This window comes from Cygnus atratus, chromosome 3 (genome assembly GCF_013377495.2).
Source record: "Cygnus atratus isolate AKBS03 ecotype Queensland, Australia chromosome 3, CAtr_DNAZoo_HiC_assembly, whole genome shotgun sequence".
NCBI classification, from domain to species: Eukaryota; Metazoa; Chordata; class Aves; order Anseriformes; family Anatidae; genus Cygnus; species Cygnus atratus.
This window is the reverse complement of record NC_066364.1, coordinates 120,423,221-120,437,176: the sequence shown is the minus strand read 5'-3', so window position 1 is coordinate 120,437,176 and position 13,956 is coordinate 120,423,221. Positions and strand designations below refer to the sequence as shown.

General features: G+C 40.4%; 1 protein-coding gene across 12 annotated transcripts in view; it reads right to left on the bottom strand.

Annotated features, from left to right (window-relative positions):
• Positions 1-13,956, bottom strand: part of LOC118257452 (sodium/potassium/calcium exchanger 3-like) — a 310,704-nt gene that overhangs the window by 25,596 nt on the left and 271,152 nt on the right. For 11 of the 12 annotated variants that reach the window (XM_050709803.1, XM_035565467.2, XM_050709801.1 and 8 more), the window contains 3 exons: positions 9,603-9,697; positions 2,066-2,258; positions 1,110-1,221 (listed from right to left, as the gene is read on the bottom strand). In XM_050709803.1, the coding sequence (XP_050565760.1) occupies positions 1,110-1,221; positions 2,066-2,258; positions 9,603-9,697 (400 nt within the window). Of the gene's footprint in view, positions 1-1,109; positions 1,222-2,065; positions 2,259-9,602; positions 9,698-11,190; positions 11,395-11,909; positions 12,009-13,956 lie in introns of those variants that run through there. The other variant, XM_035565477.2, reaches the window with a different exon arrangement.

Sequence of the window (13,956 nt, the reverse complement as noted above, 5' to 3'; positions counted from 1 at the left end):
TATCAGAAGATACTTCCCCCTTGTGGTAAAATGTTACTCATGAAAGAATTCACTAGTATAACACATGCCTAAGGACACAACCATAGATCTCACAGATTAAATACATCTGTACTACTGCCAGTCAAGCAGCTTTCCACAAATAATAATTCACTTTTGTGAGAAAGCCTACTTTGTATCTGGATAAAAACAAACAAAACAAAAACAAAAAGGACAACCCTATCACTGACAGCTTTCTCTTCTCTTTGTCATTCCTTGTTTGTAACTGGAACCAAAACCAGGCACACAATTTTTTTGTTGCTGGAGAAAGAAGAGATAGGAAGAAAGGAAAAACTCAAATGAAATTAACTTACGTCACTAATAGAAGTCAATTACAGACCCTTTGACTCAGGGCAGTTTAATTGAAATTGTCAGTGATTGTCTGCAGTTTTCACTGTCTTGTTAAAATAAACCCCTTTGCTCCACTTGCAGTTTCTGCACCACTACACTCACCACTTGCAGCTTCCTTTTTCATTCCTGCGTCTACAACGTTTTTTTCACATCCTCTCTCAAAAGAGATGAGTGCAGTATTGTTTTGAAACTGACTGAATTCTAACATTTCTATTAGAAAACCGTGAATAAACATCAAGTCATTATTGATCTCACATCACAAGCAGTTCTAGCAAAGAGTTAAAATTCACCTATTCATTGCATTTTAAAAAAGAATAAAAATTATAGACAGAAAAATTTATAGATATAAGAACAGTCACCTCAGTACAATGAAGAAATGTGAGGACAATTCATTGATAGCAGACAGGATTACAGCCTGTGTTTCTACACAAGTTGATAACTAGACAATTACCAACTAATCCCTGAATAAGCAAGGCATAGGAGAGAAATATTCTAACCAGGTCCAACACAGACTTCAGAATATCTTCCCTTCCCCTGGGTATGCCTGACCACTTGCAGAGTTGCCCATGCAATCCTTCTTGACCTCAGCAGATGGCATGGCAGGCAGTCTGAGACACAATTTTTGTGACTGGATATCTTCTGCTGTAGGTTTCACCAACACAGACTGCTATTGGCTTATGCAGGGTGACAAATCGCTGAAAGTTCTAAAACTTAAAACTTACTGTATGTGCTTTCTTTTATCGCAAATTCTTTTAGACAGGACCCACAGTCTCTGGGCAGACGCAGAGATATGACCTTCTTCTGTAGTCTTGCAGATTTCCGAACCAGAAATATCTGTTGTAGAGAAGGGAAAGAGATGTGGTTTTAATTTTACCACATATGCCTTAAAAGAGATAGATAGTATAGACAAAAGGAACCATAACAACCTCAGGATCTCTGATCCCCTATACAACATCTCAGAATTTCATTCAATCATTCCTCTATCACATCCAACAGCTTGGTGTAATACAGTAGTAGAACATTTAGAAAAATGTTTCATCCTTTAGTAACACAGACATGACACCAGGTCCATTATGTCCTTCTGTAAGCTCTCTAGTTTAAACACAAAGCAAATCCCAGTTTTGAGTCAAGCTACAAAGTCCTGGGGAGACTGATGGTGGAGTACTCCTGTGTTGAACAAGTGCATTTGTGCAATCCTTCTACATGAGGATGGAGGCAGTGGCAGGGTGCGGAGAGAGTCCACCAGCCTTAGCTGAGCAGAGAGGGCTTGTTTTCCCCATTACAGAAACTTCAGCGTGGGTACCGCAAAATACTGATGTATTTCCCATTTAGTACTGCTGTCTCTACATGGAAAAATGCATCTGTTACAATCCTGCGTAGCAAGGTCCAGCTCTGGTGCTCTAATTGTAGCAGTCTAGTTCTCAGCTGCAGAAGACCCCAAACTAGTCCCCAGACATATCAGCCCAGATAAAGGGTCAAACTCCAGCTTGTCCAGCTGCCAAACACTCAGGAAGCTCTCACTTGGACTATCCAAAGCACACGTTGAAATAGTTTTGTAGGTGTTGGTTTCACTGGGTTTTGTTTGTTTTGTTTTAATGGAATGTATTTATGTGCCTGTGTGTGTTAATTTTATTTTATGACAAACAGTTGCATCAATAAGCTGAAATTAACTTCTTACCCCAGCAGGCTGGGCACGCAGAATTTCCACGGCTTCAGCATCATTCAGACCAAGCTGCAGCCACACGGGATGAGTATGAAGGAGTTTGTCCAATATGCTTAGCTTGTTGGATAGGCTGTCATATCCAGAGTCACGGGGGCAGCCTTTTACAACCTTTTTCTCTGGAGAGACATTATCCATGTCCTTTACTAGACTATGATGAATACAAAACAGTGAAGTTAGATAAGTTAGTCACCTATAAATAGTTGCTCAGTTCAGCAAACACAGTTATCACAAGACTAATGGTACTGCTGGCACCCTAGGTGGGTATTTCTTCTATTAAGAATTCATATAATTAGTATACAAAAGTTCTGTTATCTGTGTGATTTCTCTCCTTCACTTTCCCTCAATTTAACAGTTAATTTCAAGATAAGCCTTAGCACTTAACTCTTAGCTTACTGAAGTTCAGTAATTCCTTCAAACAGATAAATATATTTAATCTTATTTCTTGTGCGTGTGTTGAAAACCCTAGTAACCCTCTCTTCTCCAGCACAAATAACCCTCCCTAAGGCACAACTTCACTAAGAAATCACCTACAATCGGAACATTTTTTTCAGTCTGTACTCCAAATTCTCAGCGCATTTACATTTTTCCAAGTAAAGGACTTTTCCTCACAATTCAGTACTACACTTCTCACAATAAACAAGCAGGGAATAGTGAGTATATTTATACTCCCAATTCCTTTGGCTCTGGATTGACTGCTATGTGAGCAATGAAGGCAAAAGCCAAGCTAAGTGTGAATGTGTCAAACTAAGGTCTTTTTTTTTTCTCTCTAGTGTCAGGCCAGTTAAAGTTACTGCTAAATTCAGCAATAAAGGCTGCAGATGCTTGTAATGCACTAAAAATCCAATGAAACGCACTACTTCAGGAGCCGTTTTTGTTATGCAAAGTTTCCTCACCATTCATGCACTGCACAACACCCAGTACAATTGTATGTGTGTCACTGGCTCAGATTCCTCATTTTTGAGCTAAAGTACATCCTGCTATTCTTTCAGAGCTAAAAATCACCACAGAACAGTTACTCCAGTAACAGCACTCCTGATGCCGATATTAGCACACAGACAAAGACCAGCCCGGCTCAGAATCTGACTCAGGTAAGATGTCAGGTGCAGAGGCTCTGTTTTTCCTTCTGCCATCAGAAGAGGCCCTGAACAGCAGAGGGCAATGCAGATGCATTTCAGCACTGCAAACTACTTTGCAACAATTCTGGACTGCCTTTTAGACAGGCAGTAAGTGTCACTGACAGCATGTACCATCTTTATTATGCCAGATACGGTAGCCAGAGCAAGTGAGGTAGAGACTTCAGCACAGGAACGCTGAATAATAAAGAAATAAAAACAACAAGAACAACAACAACAACAACAAAAACAATGAATCAAATGTTTCCCCCTCAGCTTTGGTCAGCACCTTACAGTGTCTCTGGACAGGGCTAGAAAGGAAAATAAACGGGGTGGAAAAGTGCTTGATCTTTCTTTCCTTGCATGGTTATATGAGAACAGTCACTATTATTCAAATTTCTCATTACCTGGATCAATTATCACTACCAGATCACCTACATGCCTTCTCCCTTCTGTCCTCATTCTCTGTTTGCTTATGATGTAATGATACCTTTTAGATTTGCAAGGCATCTATAATACATGTAATACCTTACATCCTCAAGTGTCAAAAGCTGACAATACGCCTTCCAGAGACACAGAATACACAAGAAATGCTGTGTGCAGAAGAGAAGTAGTATTTACATAAGTTATGACAGGGCTCTGAATCTGCTGCAATACAGATTCTAGGTTCCCTTTTTCTACCATGGTCCCAGCAAAACCTAGTATTGTAGCATATGAATCTCCACAAAAGTCAAATCACGAATCACAACAGTGTTTTCATGAGCTGTTCCTCCAGGCAATTTTATGCAAAAACTTTCCACTCCCCTTCAGAGCCAGTAACATCGAGCTATGTTACAAACCAGAGATAGCTAGAGCAAAATGAGTTACAGACACTGGCTGCAGGCTTAACTAGATACGACTTGTTTCTGTTCCTTGCTCAAGAGGTGGGCACTAAACACATTGCTGAGGGAAATGACTTTGCCTACAAAAGAAAGTTACACCACATGCAGAAGAAGGTTAATGACTGTATCAGCTACAAGGTCAGGCACTGCTTGATACCAACAAATGATGTGAAGTTAGTAAGAATTTGCAGACATACCTGGGTCACAGCACTCCTCTGCTGTATGGGTGGCTAATTGTTGTCAAACATACTCCAAGTGTTATAAATCAGAAGATGAATTTGAATGAGGACTTGCCAGGTTCTTTGGAAACCCCTGGTACTTACATGCGCAACCCATCCCATGTGGTCCCATCCAAGAAGGGACGCAACTCGTGAGTCCATACCTTACTGACCTAGATAGACATGCAGCACTACAGCAGCACTTGCTCCCCCCCCCCCAAGAAGTAAGCCAAAGATTACAAGCATCTGATCAGGACGAGACTTTTTGCTGCTCTTAAACACAACCAATTCATGTGACTCTGATGTATCGTAGCTAGATCAGTACTAGCATGTTAGTGCAATCCCCAGGAAGGTGAACTAGGAACAAGCAGTGTTCAAACAAATATTTCCTATCCAGACAGTGAAGAATAACACTACTGAGCACCACAGTCTTTTTTTTTTTTTTTTTTTTTAATTTTTCAAAGTATTTTGATTATCAATCCAGGCACTACACAGCTAAATCTTGACACATGGAAATTCCTGAAATTTGTTATCACTTAGTTTGTAAAATTATTTGGGACTGGGATTTGTGTGTTGCTTCTTTGGAAACAATATAGCATGGAAAGAAGAACCATACAAATTCCTCATAATCACCTGATTAATTTAAGCGAACAGAAGAAGTTGCTGTAACCTCTGCACTAGCAAAATAAGCTGCATATTATGCAACAATTAATTTTTTCCTCTCAGTTTTTCTTTTTCATTGCTGTTTTTGGTTGGGGGGAGGGAAGTGTTGCTTGTGATTTTTTTTTTTTAAGGCTAACTCCCAGTAAAAGACAATAAAAAGGATAAAGAAGAGGTTGAGGCCTGTAATCAGAATGATCTTCTCCCTCATACCCACAGGGCTATAACACATCTTGATCACATAACTACAACACAAGTGCTCCTGTCCAGCCCCTCACTCCAGCCTTAGGTGAGATTTTTCTTTTGGTCTCCATCTGTGTGTCTTGCTCTGACCTCATAAAATCTAAGCTTTCAACATTTCTCCCATTTTTTGTGGGACCTGGGACAATTACATGATCTGCTCCCTACCCCTCTGTACCTTCTGCGTCTGCATTGACAGATGCTGACCTGGGGAAGAGATTTCTCTCTTTGGGAGTCAAGGTGCATCCAGCTAATGTGCCCATCCTACGAGGATGACCAATGCTGTTCCATAGGTTCGCAGTGTTGCATGAAAACTGCTCTAGGATTCCCCCCCCCACTCCCCAGTGAGCAGTTGAAGAATTTACCTGCACTTCTAAGAGTGTGAGAGGTGCCGTGAGAAGGACCTAGATGACTACATCTGCTCCCTTGTTATGGAGAAAGCTGGGTATCAGCCCACATGAGAGAGCAGCCTTGGGTTTAGCACATCATCCCTGATGCACTCGCTAGCCAGGAAGAAAGGGTTTGTGCCTAGTCAGGAGGAAGGGCAGGGTCAGACACCAGGTTTGATGCTATAATGAAGATAAGGACTTGTACTTGAACACGCAGCAATACAACTTAACAAGCCTTGCACAACACCACTTTGCGTCCAGATTCATTATTCTCTCACCCCACTGTTACTCAGCAGCAAGGTATATTCCTCCTGTTTGTTTCCATCTCAGTCACAATGGCAAAGAGTGAGGCAGATGAAGTGAACCTTCATAGAACTGCAAAGGGATAAGTGTGAACCTTGCTCCAGTCCCACCAAAGGCCCAACCCACACTTAATTCAGTATGACTCCCTACTGCAGAAGCGTCTGGATTTCTGTAAATCCTGCACTCTAGCAGGTCTTAGTTTCACCAGCCAAGTCAATACAGTCATCTCAAACATCAGCTGAGAGAGGGCACAAAGTCTCTGAAGATTACCTCTGTGCCTCAGAAACTGGACTGTCACATTCTTCTCCATCCTGCTGAAGGGACAGGACAAAGCTGCTGAGAAGGCTGCTGAATACCTACCTACCTGCAGACCGTAACTATCTACACCTGTCAACGTTAGAGAATCCAATGCAGAACTGCCAAGATAGTTAAGGGACTGAAACACCTATGGGGAAAGGCTGAGAGAGTTGGGACTTTTTAGCAGGCTCAGGGGGATCCCATCTGTGCCTTATAAACACCTGAAGGGAGGTGCAGAGCCAGGCTCTTCTCAGTGGTGCCTGGAGACAGCACGAGAGGCAGCAGGCACAAACTGGAATGCAGGAGGTGCCCCTCGAACACCAGGAGCACTTCTGTGCTGGGCAGGTGCCGCAGCCCTGGCACAGGCCACCCAGAGGCGGTGGGGTCTCCTCCCTGGAGACCTTCAGGAGCCGCCTGGATGTGGTGCTGAGTGCCCTGCTTGGTGGCCTGGCTGGGCCTGGGGTTGGGCCAGGTAGACGCAGAGCTCTCTTCCAACCTCAACCATTTCATGGTAACAGAAGCAAATCACTGTGCAAGACACAGAAGAAAACTACTTAAATTAATAACTGATGTGGAAAAAACATAGAAGACTTATGCATGAAGGCTGTCCATTGCAAAACAACTGAGGAACAAGGTTCTGCCCACATTCCTGTCACAACTACAGAGCAGGAAAGAATAAGCTGCAGCAGCTTATAGCAAAATATCCCTGAACCATTTAACAGGCACCAAATGGTACATACAAACTAGGGTTTTAGAGACTTCCCTACAGAGGAAGGGCAGCAAGCTTTTTCCCCCTCACCTTGTTTACAAAGGCAACAGACACACAAGAGATTTAGAGCCCTCGAGAGAGGATGAATGCACCCTACAAGACCATCTGAACACCACCAGCCATGGCACATTTACTCCCCCGGCTGCCCAAAGGAATGCTTACAGTCCCATCCTACATGGACCTGGGCTGCCATGCCACACAGAAACTCTCTAGCTACCCTTTCAAAGGCCGCCAGTATGGTGCTGATCAGAAAATTATCCTATTTATGCCCTGTTTCTGACAACTTCACTCACTTGCATTACTGAGATACGTGTCTGCATTGGGAAAAAGTCCAGGCATCAAACACCATGGCACCATGGAATATTGAAAATGATGACACGAGTATCCCATTTCCAACATTTTAACAAGCTTTGTGTTTTTTTTTTGCAGAGCATTTACACACTTACAATCAAAAGCTGTAGGCCCCAGTTACTTGAATCATTCTCAGTATTACTTGGGCTACAGGTGTCAAAAGAGACATCTCCAAATATAATCAGGGAAATCAAGTGTGAAGTCACCACACAGCCACAAAATTCACTGAAGCTGTAGACATGCATCTTCATATACTTATTTTTCTGAACACAATTGAGACCTCTTGCAAATACTGCCTTTCTAGAACTAACTACCCTGGGTGCATGTGGATATAGGCAAAGATGGAAAACTAGCAAGAATAATACACATTCCTTTGAGCTCAAATTTCTCTAGATTCAAATCCAATGCAACATTAAAATACCAACTTCTGAACAGCAGCATACACAGTAATAAAAGCATCTTATATTAATTACAGTTTTTAAATAATTACAATGAAACAAAGTTATAATAGCAAACATCCTTTAGTGGAGTCTAGTTTTCACGAAGCTCTCTGGAAAACCTTAGTTGAAATGACAAATCTTGCTTTGTAGCTCTACATAACGAAGAGGTATCAGCATACTACTAATTATATAATTTACACCACCTTTTTCCTTACATAGAAGTATGCACTTCAGAATCACATACTCATAAAAATTGACTGTAATTCATTTATTCAGATTCCATATTTTACATTATTTAAAAAAAAAATAAAATTATTGGATGGCTACTGTTTAAATAGGAAACAACTGTTCATGGAAACTGCATTGTTCACTTTCTGAAGTTAACTTTACCTGCATATTTTAATCAAAATATATTTTGTATTCCAAACTAAGAGATTTAGTTTAGAGAAAATATAAAATACTATCAGTAAAAATCAGAGAATTTAATTTGACTGATTCCAGCTAAGTGCTTCCATCAAGATCTTAGAACTAGTAAATCTTAGTCTTTCAAATTTATGGTGCATCCGACAACACACGAAGCTTTTTCTTAACTCAAAATTAGCTAATGATCATTGAAATTAATTAGGTGAATCCACTGAAATCCAGAAAGTATCCTTTCTGCCTCTGTAAAAGAAGTGCATTATCAAAACCTTTAAAACAAAAATAACGTGCAATCTGGTCCATAGCCAAGGACTTTAATGAGCTCATCTGTCTGATACTCTTTACCACTTGTCAACAAAGGTGCTGCTCAATGTTTTATGTTACATCAGTAACTGAAATGCAATGCAGTAAGTTTTGCAATGCAGTAAGTTTTAGCACACTTCAAAAGGTATTTACAGAAATAAAAGAAAAAATAATACACCACAGATGTAATTCCACATAACTATCTACTTTGTTAACTCACTGCCTTGTAGAAGAGCAAAACCCACCAGCTCCAGGGCTGGCCTCGACTGTGCAGTCAGATAAGACAGAACACTTGTGTCAACATCTCCTCTTGCAACTAGTATTTGAGTAGTAAGTTAAAACAAACAAACAAACTTCTTAACGCAATAGTTACAATTTCAAATATCCTCTGGATATAAATTTATCAGACATTAACAACCAAGAATAACAAAATCAAACCAAAATGCTAAGGTCCCCAGTATGCCCACTTAAGGTCACATGTTTAAATAACAAATTTACACAATCCACACCTACATGACATCAGCTATCTCAAAAAGCACAAGCTTACATCTGCACTATAATACGCATCTCAATTTTGAAGTTAACGAAATGCATCCATCTACTGTTTTTGTGTTTTAAAACTTGCAATATACATGTAAATGAGCTAGAATATATTCCACAAAAATGTGAGCTCATAACAGTCCATATTTTCCTTGCTAGCCTGAAAAGATAAATGTTATTCTGGGTTGAATCTTCACAAAGACATCTTGAGCAATGTACATTTTTAGTCTTTACAATGTGAAAGCAAAGCTCATTGCCATAAACAATAGGAACAACATTAGTAGTTTCCTCCTTTAGACATTCATCTGTGTCCTAGGTTTGAAACAAGGAAGCAGAAGCGAAGTTCAGTTGCTTTTTAGAAGGTATTAGAGCAAATACACAGAACAACTAACCTCTGGGCATTTCTCCAACACAACAGCAAATTCCTTTAACCAAGAGCAAGATTACCTACACCCTCTGTTCCTAGGACGCAAAGTGCTAGGACATAAACCACCCAAGAGATCAGCACAATAAAAACATTCCTGCCATGGCGCACCTCCAGGAACTTTGAGAATGAGCATTTTAATCACCTTTGCAAATCTGCAGATTCATCTTCCACTGTGAGATCTGTCTGTACCATCTCGTGTTTCAGTTCTCCGATTTCTGAGGCAATTGTGTCAATGAGCTAGAAAGGGACAAAAATAATATGACGTCAAGTGAGTGGAAGAGGTGTGGAAAAGAAGCCTGGGCAAGTTTAGTCAGAGATTACAAACTTTTTTTTTAATCATTTCCTATTTGGACTTCCCCTTGCAAAGGAAAAAGTAAGGGTTGGGAACACTTATAATTGTTCTCGGAGAAAGAATAATTCCTGTTTTGTGCCTATACAAAACCTTCCAGGCTGGTCAGCTTTGTGTTTTTTTTTTTGTTGTTTCTTTTGCTTGGGTTTTTGTTGTTGTTAACATATTAAATCTGCAGCCTCAACAAACAATCAGACTACACAATAGCCTAAAAAGTAAATGATTTGATCAATTGTAGCAGTTGCTTTCTCAAATAAAAAGACAGTTTGAAGAGTTTCAGTTGCATGAGTTATTTCAGAAGGTACACTAAGCCAGCATTACAGTATTTCAGTGGATGAAAAGTAACAAAAACCACAAGGAAATGGGAGCTGCTTTTCACATTAGGCCTTGGATTACACTTGAACGAAAGGACTTAATTAAAAGAAAACTGCACTGTAACACTTCAGCGCATGTGGAACACAATCCCAACTCTGGACACTAGGGCAGGAAACTCATTTTAAAGTAGGCAAGATTAGCAATAAGGCTGCATACCGAGAACTGTAGCATTGGCTAGCCAGATGTCTGGGAGATGCTTTGTTGAGAACATGGCAGAAATTAACTGTGAAGCTCACGAGACTCGCTGCCTTGAACGTTCTTTGCAGCAACTGCATCAAGTTCGCCCAACAGGCAGCACAGTGACAACATTATACATAAAGCCTGGTGCAGCGTTCATCCTTCCTGCTCAGAGTGGAACATGATGAAAGGTTCGCAGTGATGTAAGCTCCACCACCACCCCAGCACCTCACAGCAAGCAACTAAAATCCTGGCAGATGAAGCAAAACCAGCTTTCCACTCCAGTTAAAACAGTTGTCCTCTTGTCACCCATGATGCAGCTCGGTATAGGAGCTCTTTCCAAGGCTTCTCATCATCAAGCACGTTTTTTGATACTGTTTTACATATTTTCTTCTACCTCAGAAATTCACACCCTCCTTTATCATGCAGCTTTACTCTGATTAATTCAAAGCTGCAGGCTCTATTTACACTAGGCCAACTCCAATCAGTTTATTTTAAGCGAGAATTAATACATGCTACGTTGACACCACAGGCCTCTTTCTTTCAAGGTCAACACTCCCCACAGTGCTGTACCACCGGTGATACAGCTTACAGAGATCTTCTTCCTGCTGCCTCTCAAACACCCCGTGACTCACTGCTGCAAGGCGTGAGCAATGCCTTCCTGACCACGAGGAGCAGCCGCAAAGGAACCCGTGCTGCCCTGACAGAGCAGAGCAGCTCCGTGCAGGACTCAGCACCTCACAGGCCACACTCCCACCAGCATGGTACCTCAAAAACAAGCTGCGCTGATGGAGGGGGAGGAAGGGATGGAGGGGGAGGAAGGACCAACCTCATGCTACGGTGTGCTGCCCCCAAACACGGAGGCTCTGCTCCGTTCCTCATGCTGGTGTGGCTGTTTGGCCAGCCCTCAGGAAGGAGGTGATTCAGTTTGCTGAATGGCAGGAGGGTTGCCGCTTTGACATCGGGCTAGTTTTCCACTGGTGTCTTGACCTGAACCTTCTCTCAGAGGGTGTGAGACAAGCTCCAGAGCAGGCTGCAGGAAACAGAGGACAGCCTCAGGCTGGGAGCAAGCCTGCTCCTTTCAGCAGGTCACTAGATGCCATCAGCCCCAGGGTGTTGCCACGTCCCATTTCACAACCAGCCTGGGCCTTTGGGCTGGTTGTGCTGCCTCAGAACAAAGACTATGCCCCTGCTTATGAATCCCAAACTGGTAATGACATCAGACACCCCAAACTCAGGAATCTGACCAGGATGTGTCTGCAATTCAGACCATTCAGCTTTTTCAGCCATCTACTCACTAACAGGAAACATGCTTTTGGACTGACATTAACAACAAGAAAATTAACTACCAGCCTCCACAGGGAATAAGAAACCGCACACTCCTATCGTGCACTGTATTCAGAGAGTGTGTATGGGCATGTGACAACTCCCAGTTTATTTTAAAAAGAAAAATATTTGATCAGACTAACACCTGAAATAATGACAAGCTATGCCAAGATTTCAAGTCAAACATTTAAAGAATTATATTTATGTAAAATTTTTAATAACCTGATTGTTTTGTAGCCAAAGACTTCTGTAGATCTGTACTTTTTCTTTAAAACAGGAAGAACAAACTAGAGATGATGCGTACTTAACCAGTTTTTGGTTTCTCAGCAGCAATCCTTTTGTACCTGTAAGCAGAGAACACTGTTCTCCCACTTCGCTTCATCCACTAATTGAGCTCATAGTAACTTAATTCAAAACACAGAAGCTTATCAGAAGTCTAACAAGACAGAAAAATGCATTTTTCTTTCAAGCTGTGATTAAATAGTAGAAGCTGAAGGATCAGCTCTATTAGGTCTCAGTCTCTGAAGAATGATCTGTTGCAATCTGTAGCTGCAGTAAACACTCACATTGTTCCATTAGTTTCAAACCCAAGTGTTTTCATAAACTTTCTTACAGTTAGTTTTAAATAATTAAGAGCACTCTAAAACATCGACACAATGTATTTCTTGTTATTGTTATCAAGATATATGAAATACAAGTAGAAAAAAGGCTAATAAATGTATGTTGTGAAAAATATACAGTACAAAGATATGATTTGCCATTTTTACATAATGTTTCATTAATATAATAATAATGTTTCATAATGTTTACATTTTTACACCCACAAGACCAGCAGTAGCCACAAAAAAACATTACAGCAGCAAATAGGCACTGTTCTCTGACAAATCGGAACAGAGCAAGTGGCTCCTACACCAAGAGCTCACAAAACAGAAGAATTTTTCAGCATTTTTCCCTTGAAGCATACAGCAGGAGGAACGATGCACAGAAACATCCAAGGGTTTTCAGCCACCACCTCAACACTTGCCTTGCTGTGTTAACTAGCTGTTAACTGCTTAGTTGTATTAACAATCCTCAATCGGAGTTAAAAAAAAAAAAAAAAAAATTAAAAATCTCTTGAAATAACTCCCTCCCCCAAAAAACCAAACATCTTTGGGGACTCCGGAAAATAATTCTAACCTAACCTGTACTAACAGCATGATAACACAAAAAGTAAGGCTGACACTTCACAGAAACATTTCATCTATCAGTTTGACCCCAGAAGACAGAACTCATCCATAATGCAAAGGCAGAGTTTAAATACTACATAACACTGCCGTTGTTTGGTTAGTTCTTTAATTCACTTGTACCTATTTTTCTGATGCTTACCAATATACACTTCATCTTTGCAAGTTATTTGTAGTTGTTTTTGCATGTTTGCAATGCTTTGCTAACTGCCTTATTAATATTTTTTTTTGTCTGGAAAAAGTACTTGTTTAAGATTTAAGTTACTGAAAATAAATGTTTTTTGGAGTTATAACTTGTTGTAACAACAAATCTGAACAGCAAAAAACAAGCATTGCAGACATCTTGAATTTTCTCTGTATCTTGAACATACTGTTTTCTTGATGCGTTTTAATTTGCATGTCTGTCTTAAAGAGAACTCATCAGAAGCCACTTTCCCCAAAGGAATTTTTCTGTCTCTAGTGACTTTTTTAAATTTTATTTTATTTTATTTTTTTTTTTAAAGAGCTCTTTAAACAGCACACTTCAAGCAGTCTTATGCTCATGCCTTCTTCCACAGGCTCTATTTCTGTGTACACCATGTATTGCTCATGACACAAGGGAGTGCATCCTGGAGAAGGAGACAAGCTGAAGTGCTGAGATCAAACCTCATCAAGCCTGAACCTGATCTATAGTCTCCTAGAATATGGGACACTGCAATCAAACTGACTCATCAGCAACCAGCACGTACCACACTTGAACTGAAAAATTAATTTTTTGTTCCTAAATATATTATATAAACAGCCAATATTTTCTGCAAATGACACTCAATGTTTCCGGAAATCATTTCTTATTAAAAAGTGTTTTTAATTATGAGAAGAGTAACCATCTTTTGCAGTTGCATCATTTGGGGTATTCTTGCAATTAACTGATGTACCAGCACCTGACAAGTATTTCCCATCAAATGCTGTAAAGTCCACTCATGAATGTATGACATCATTTCTGGAGTATTTAGGATCAACAAAGCTGCTGGTCATTATAAAACGTATGTGACACTTGCATGACTTGC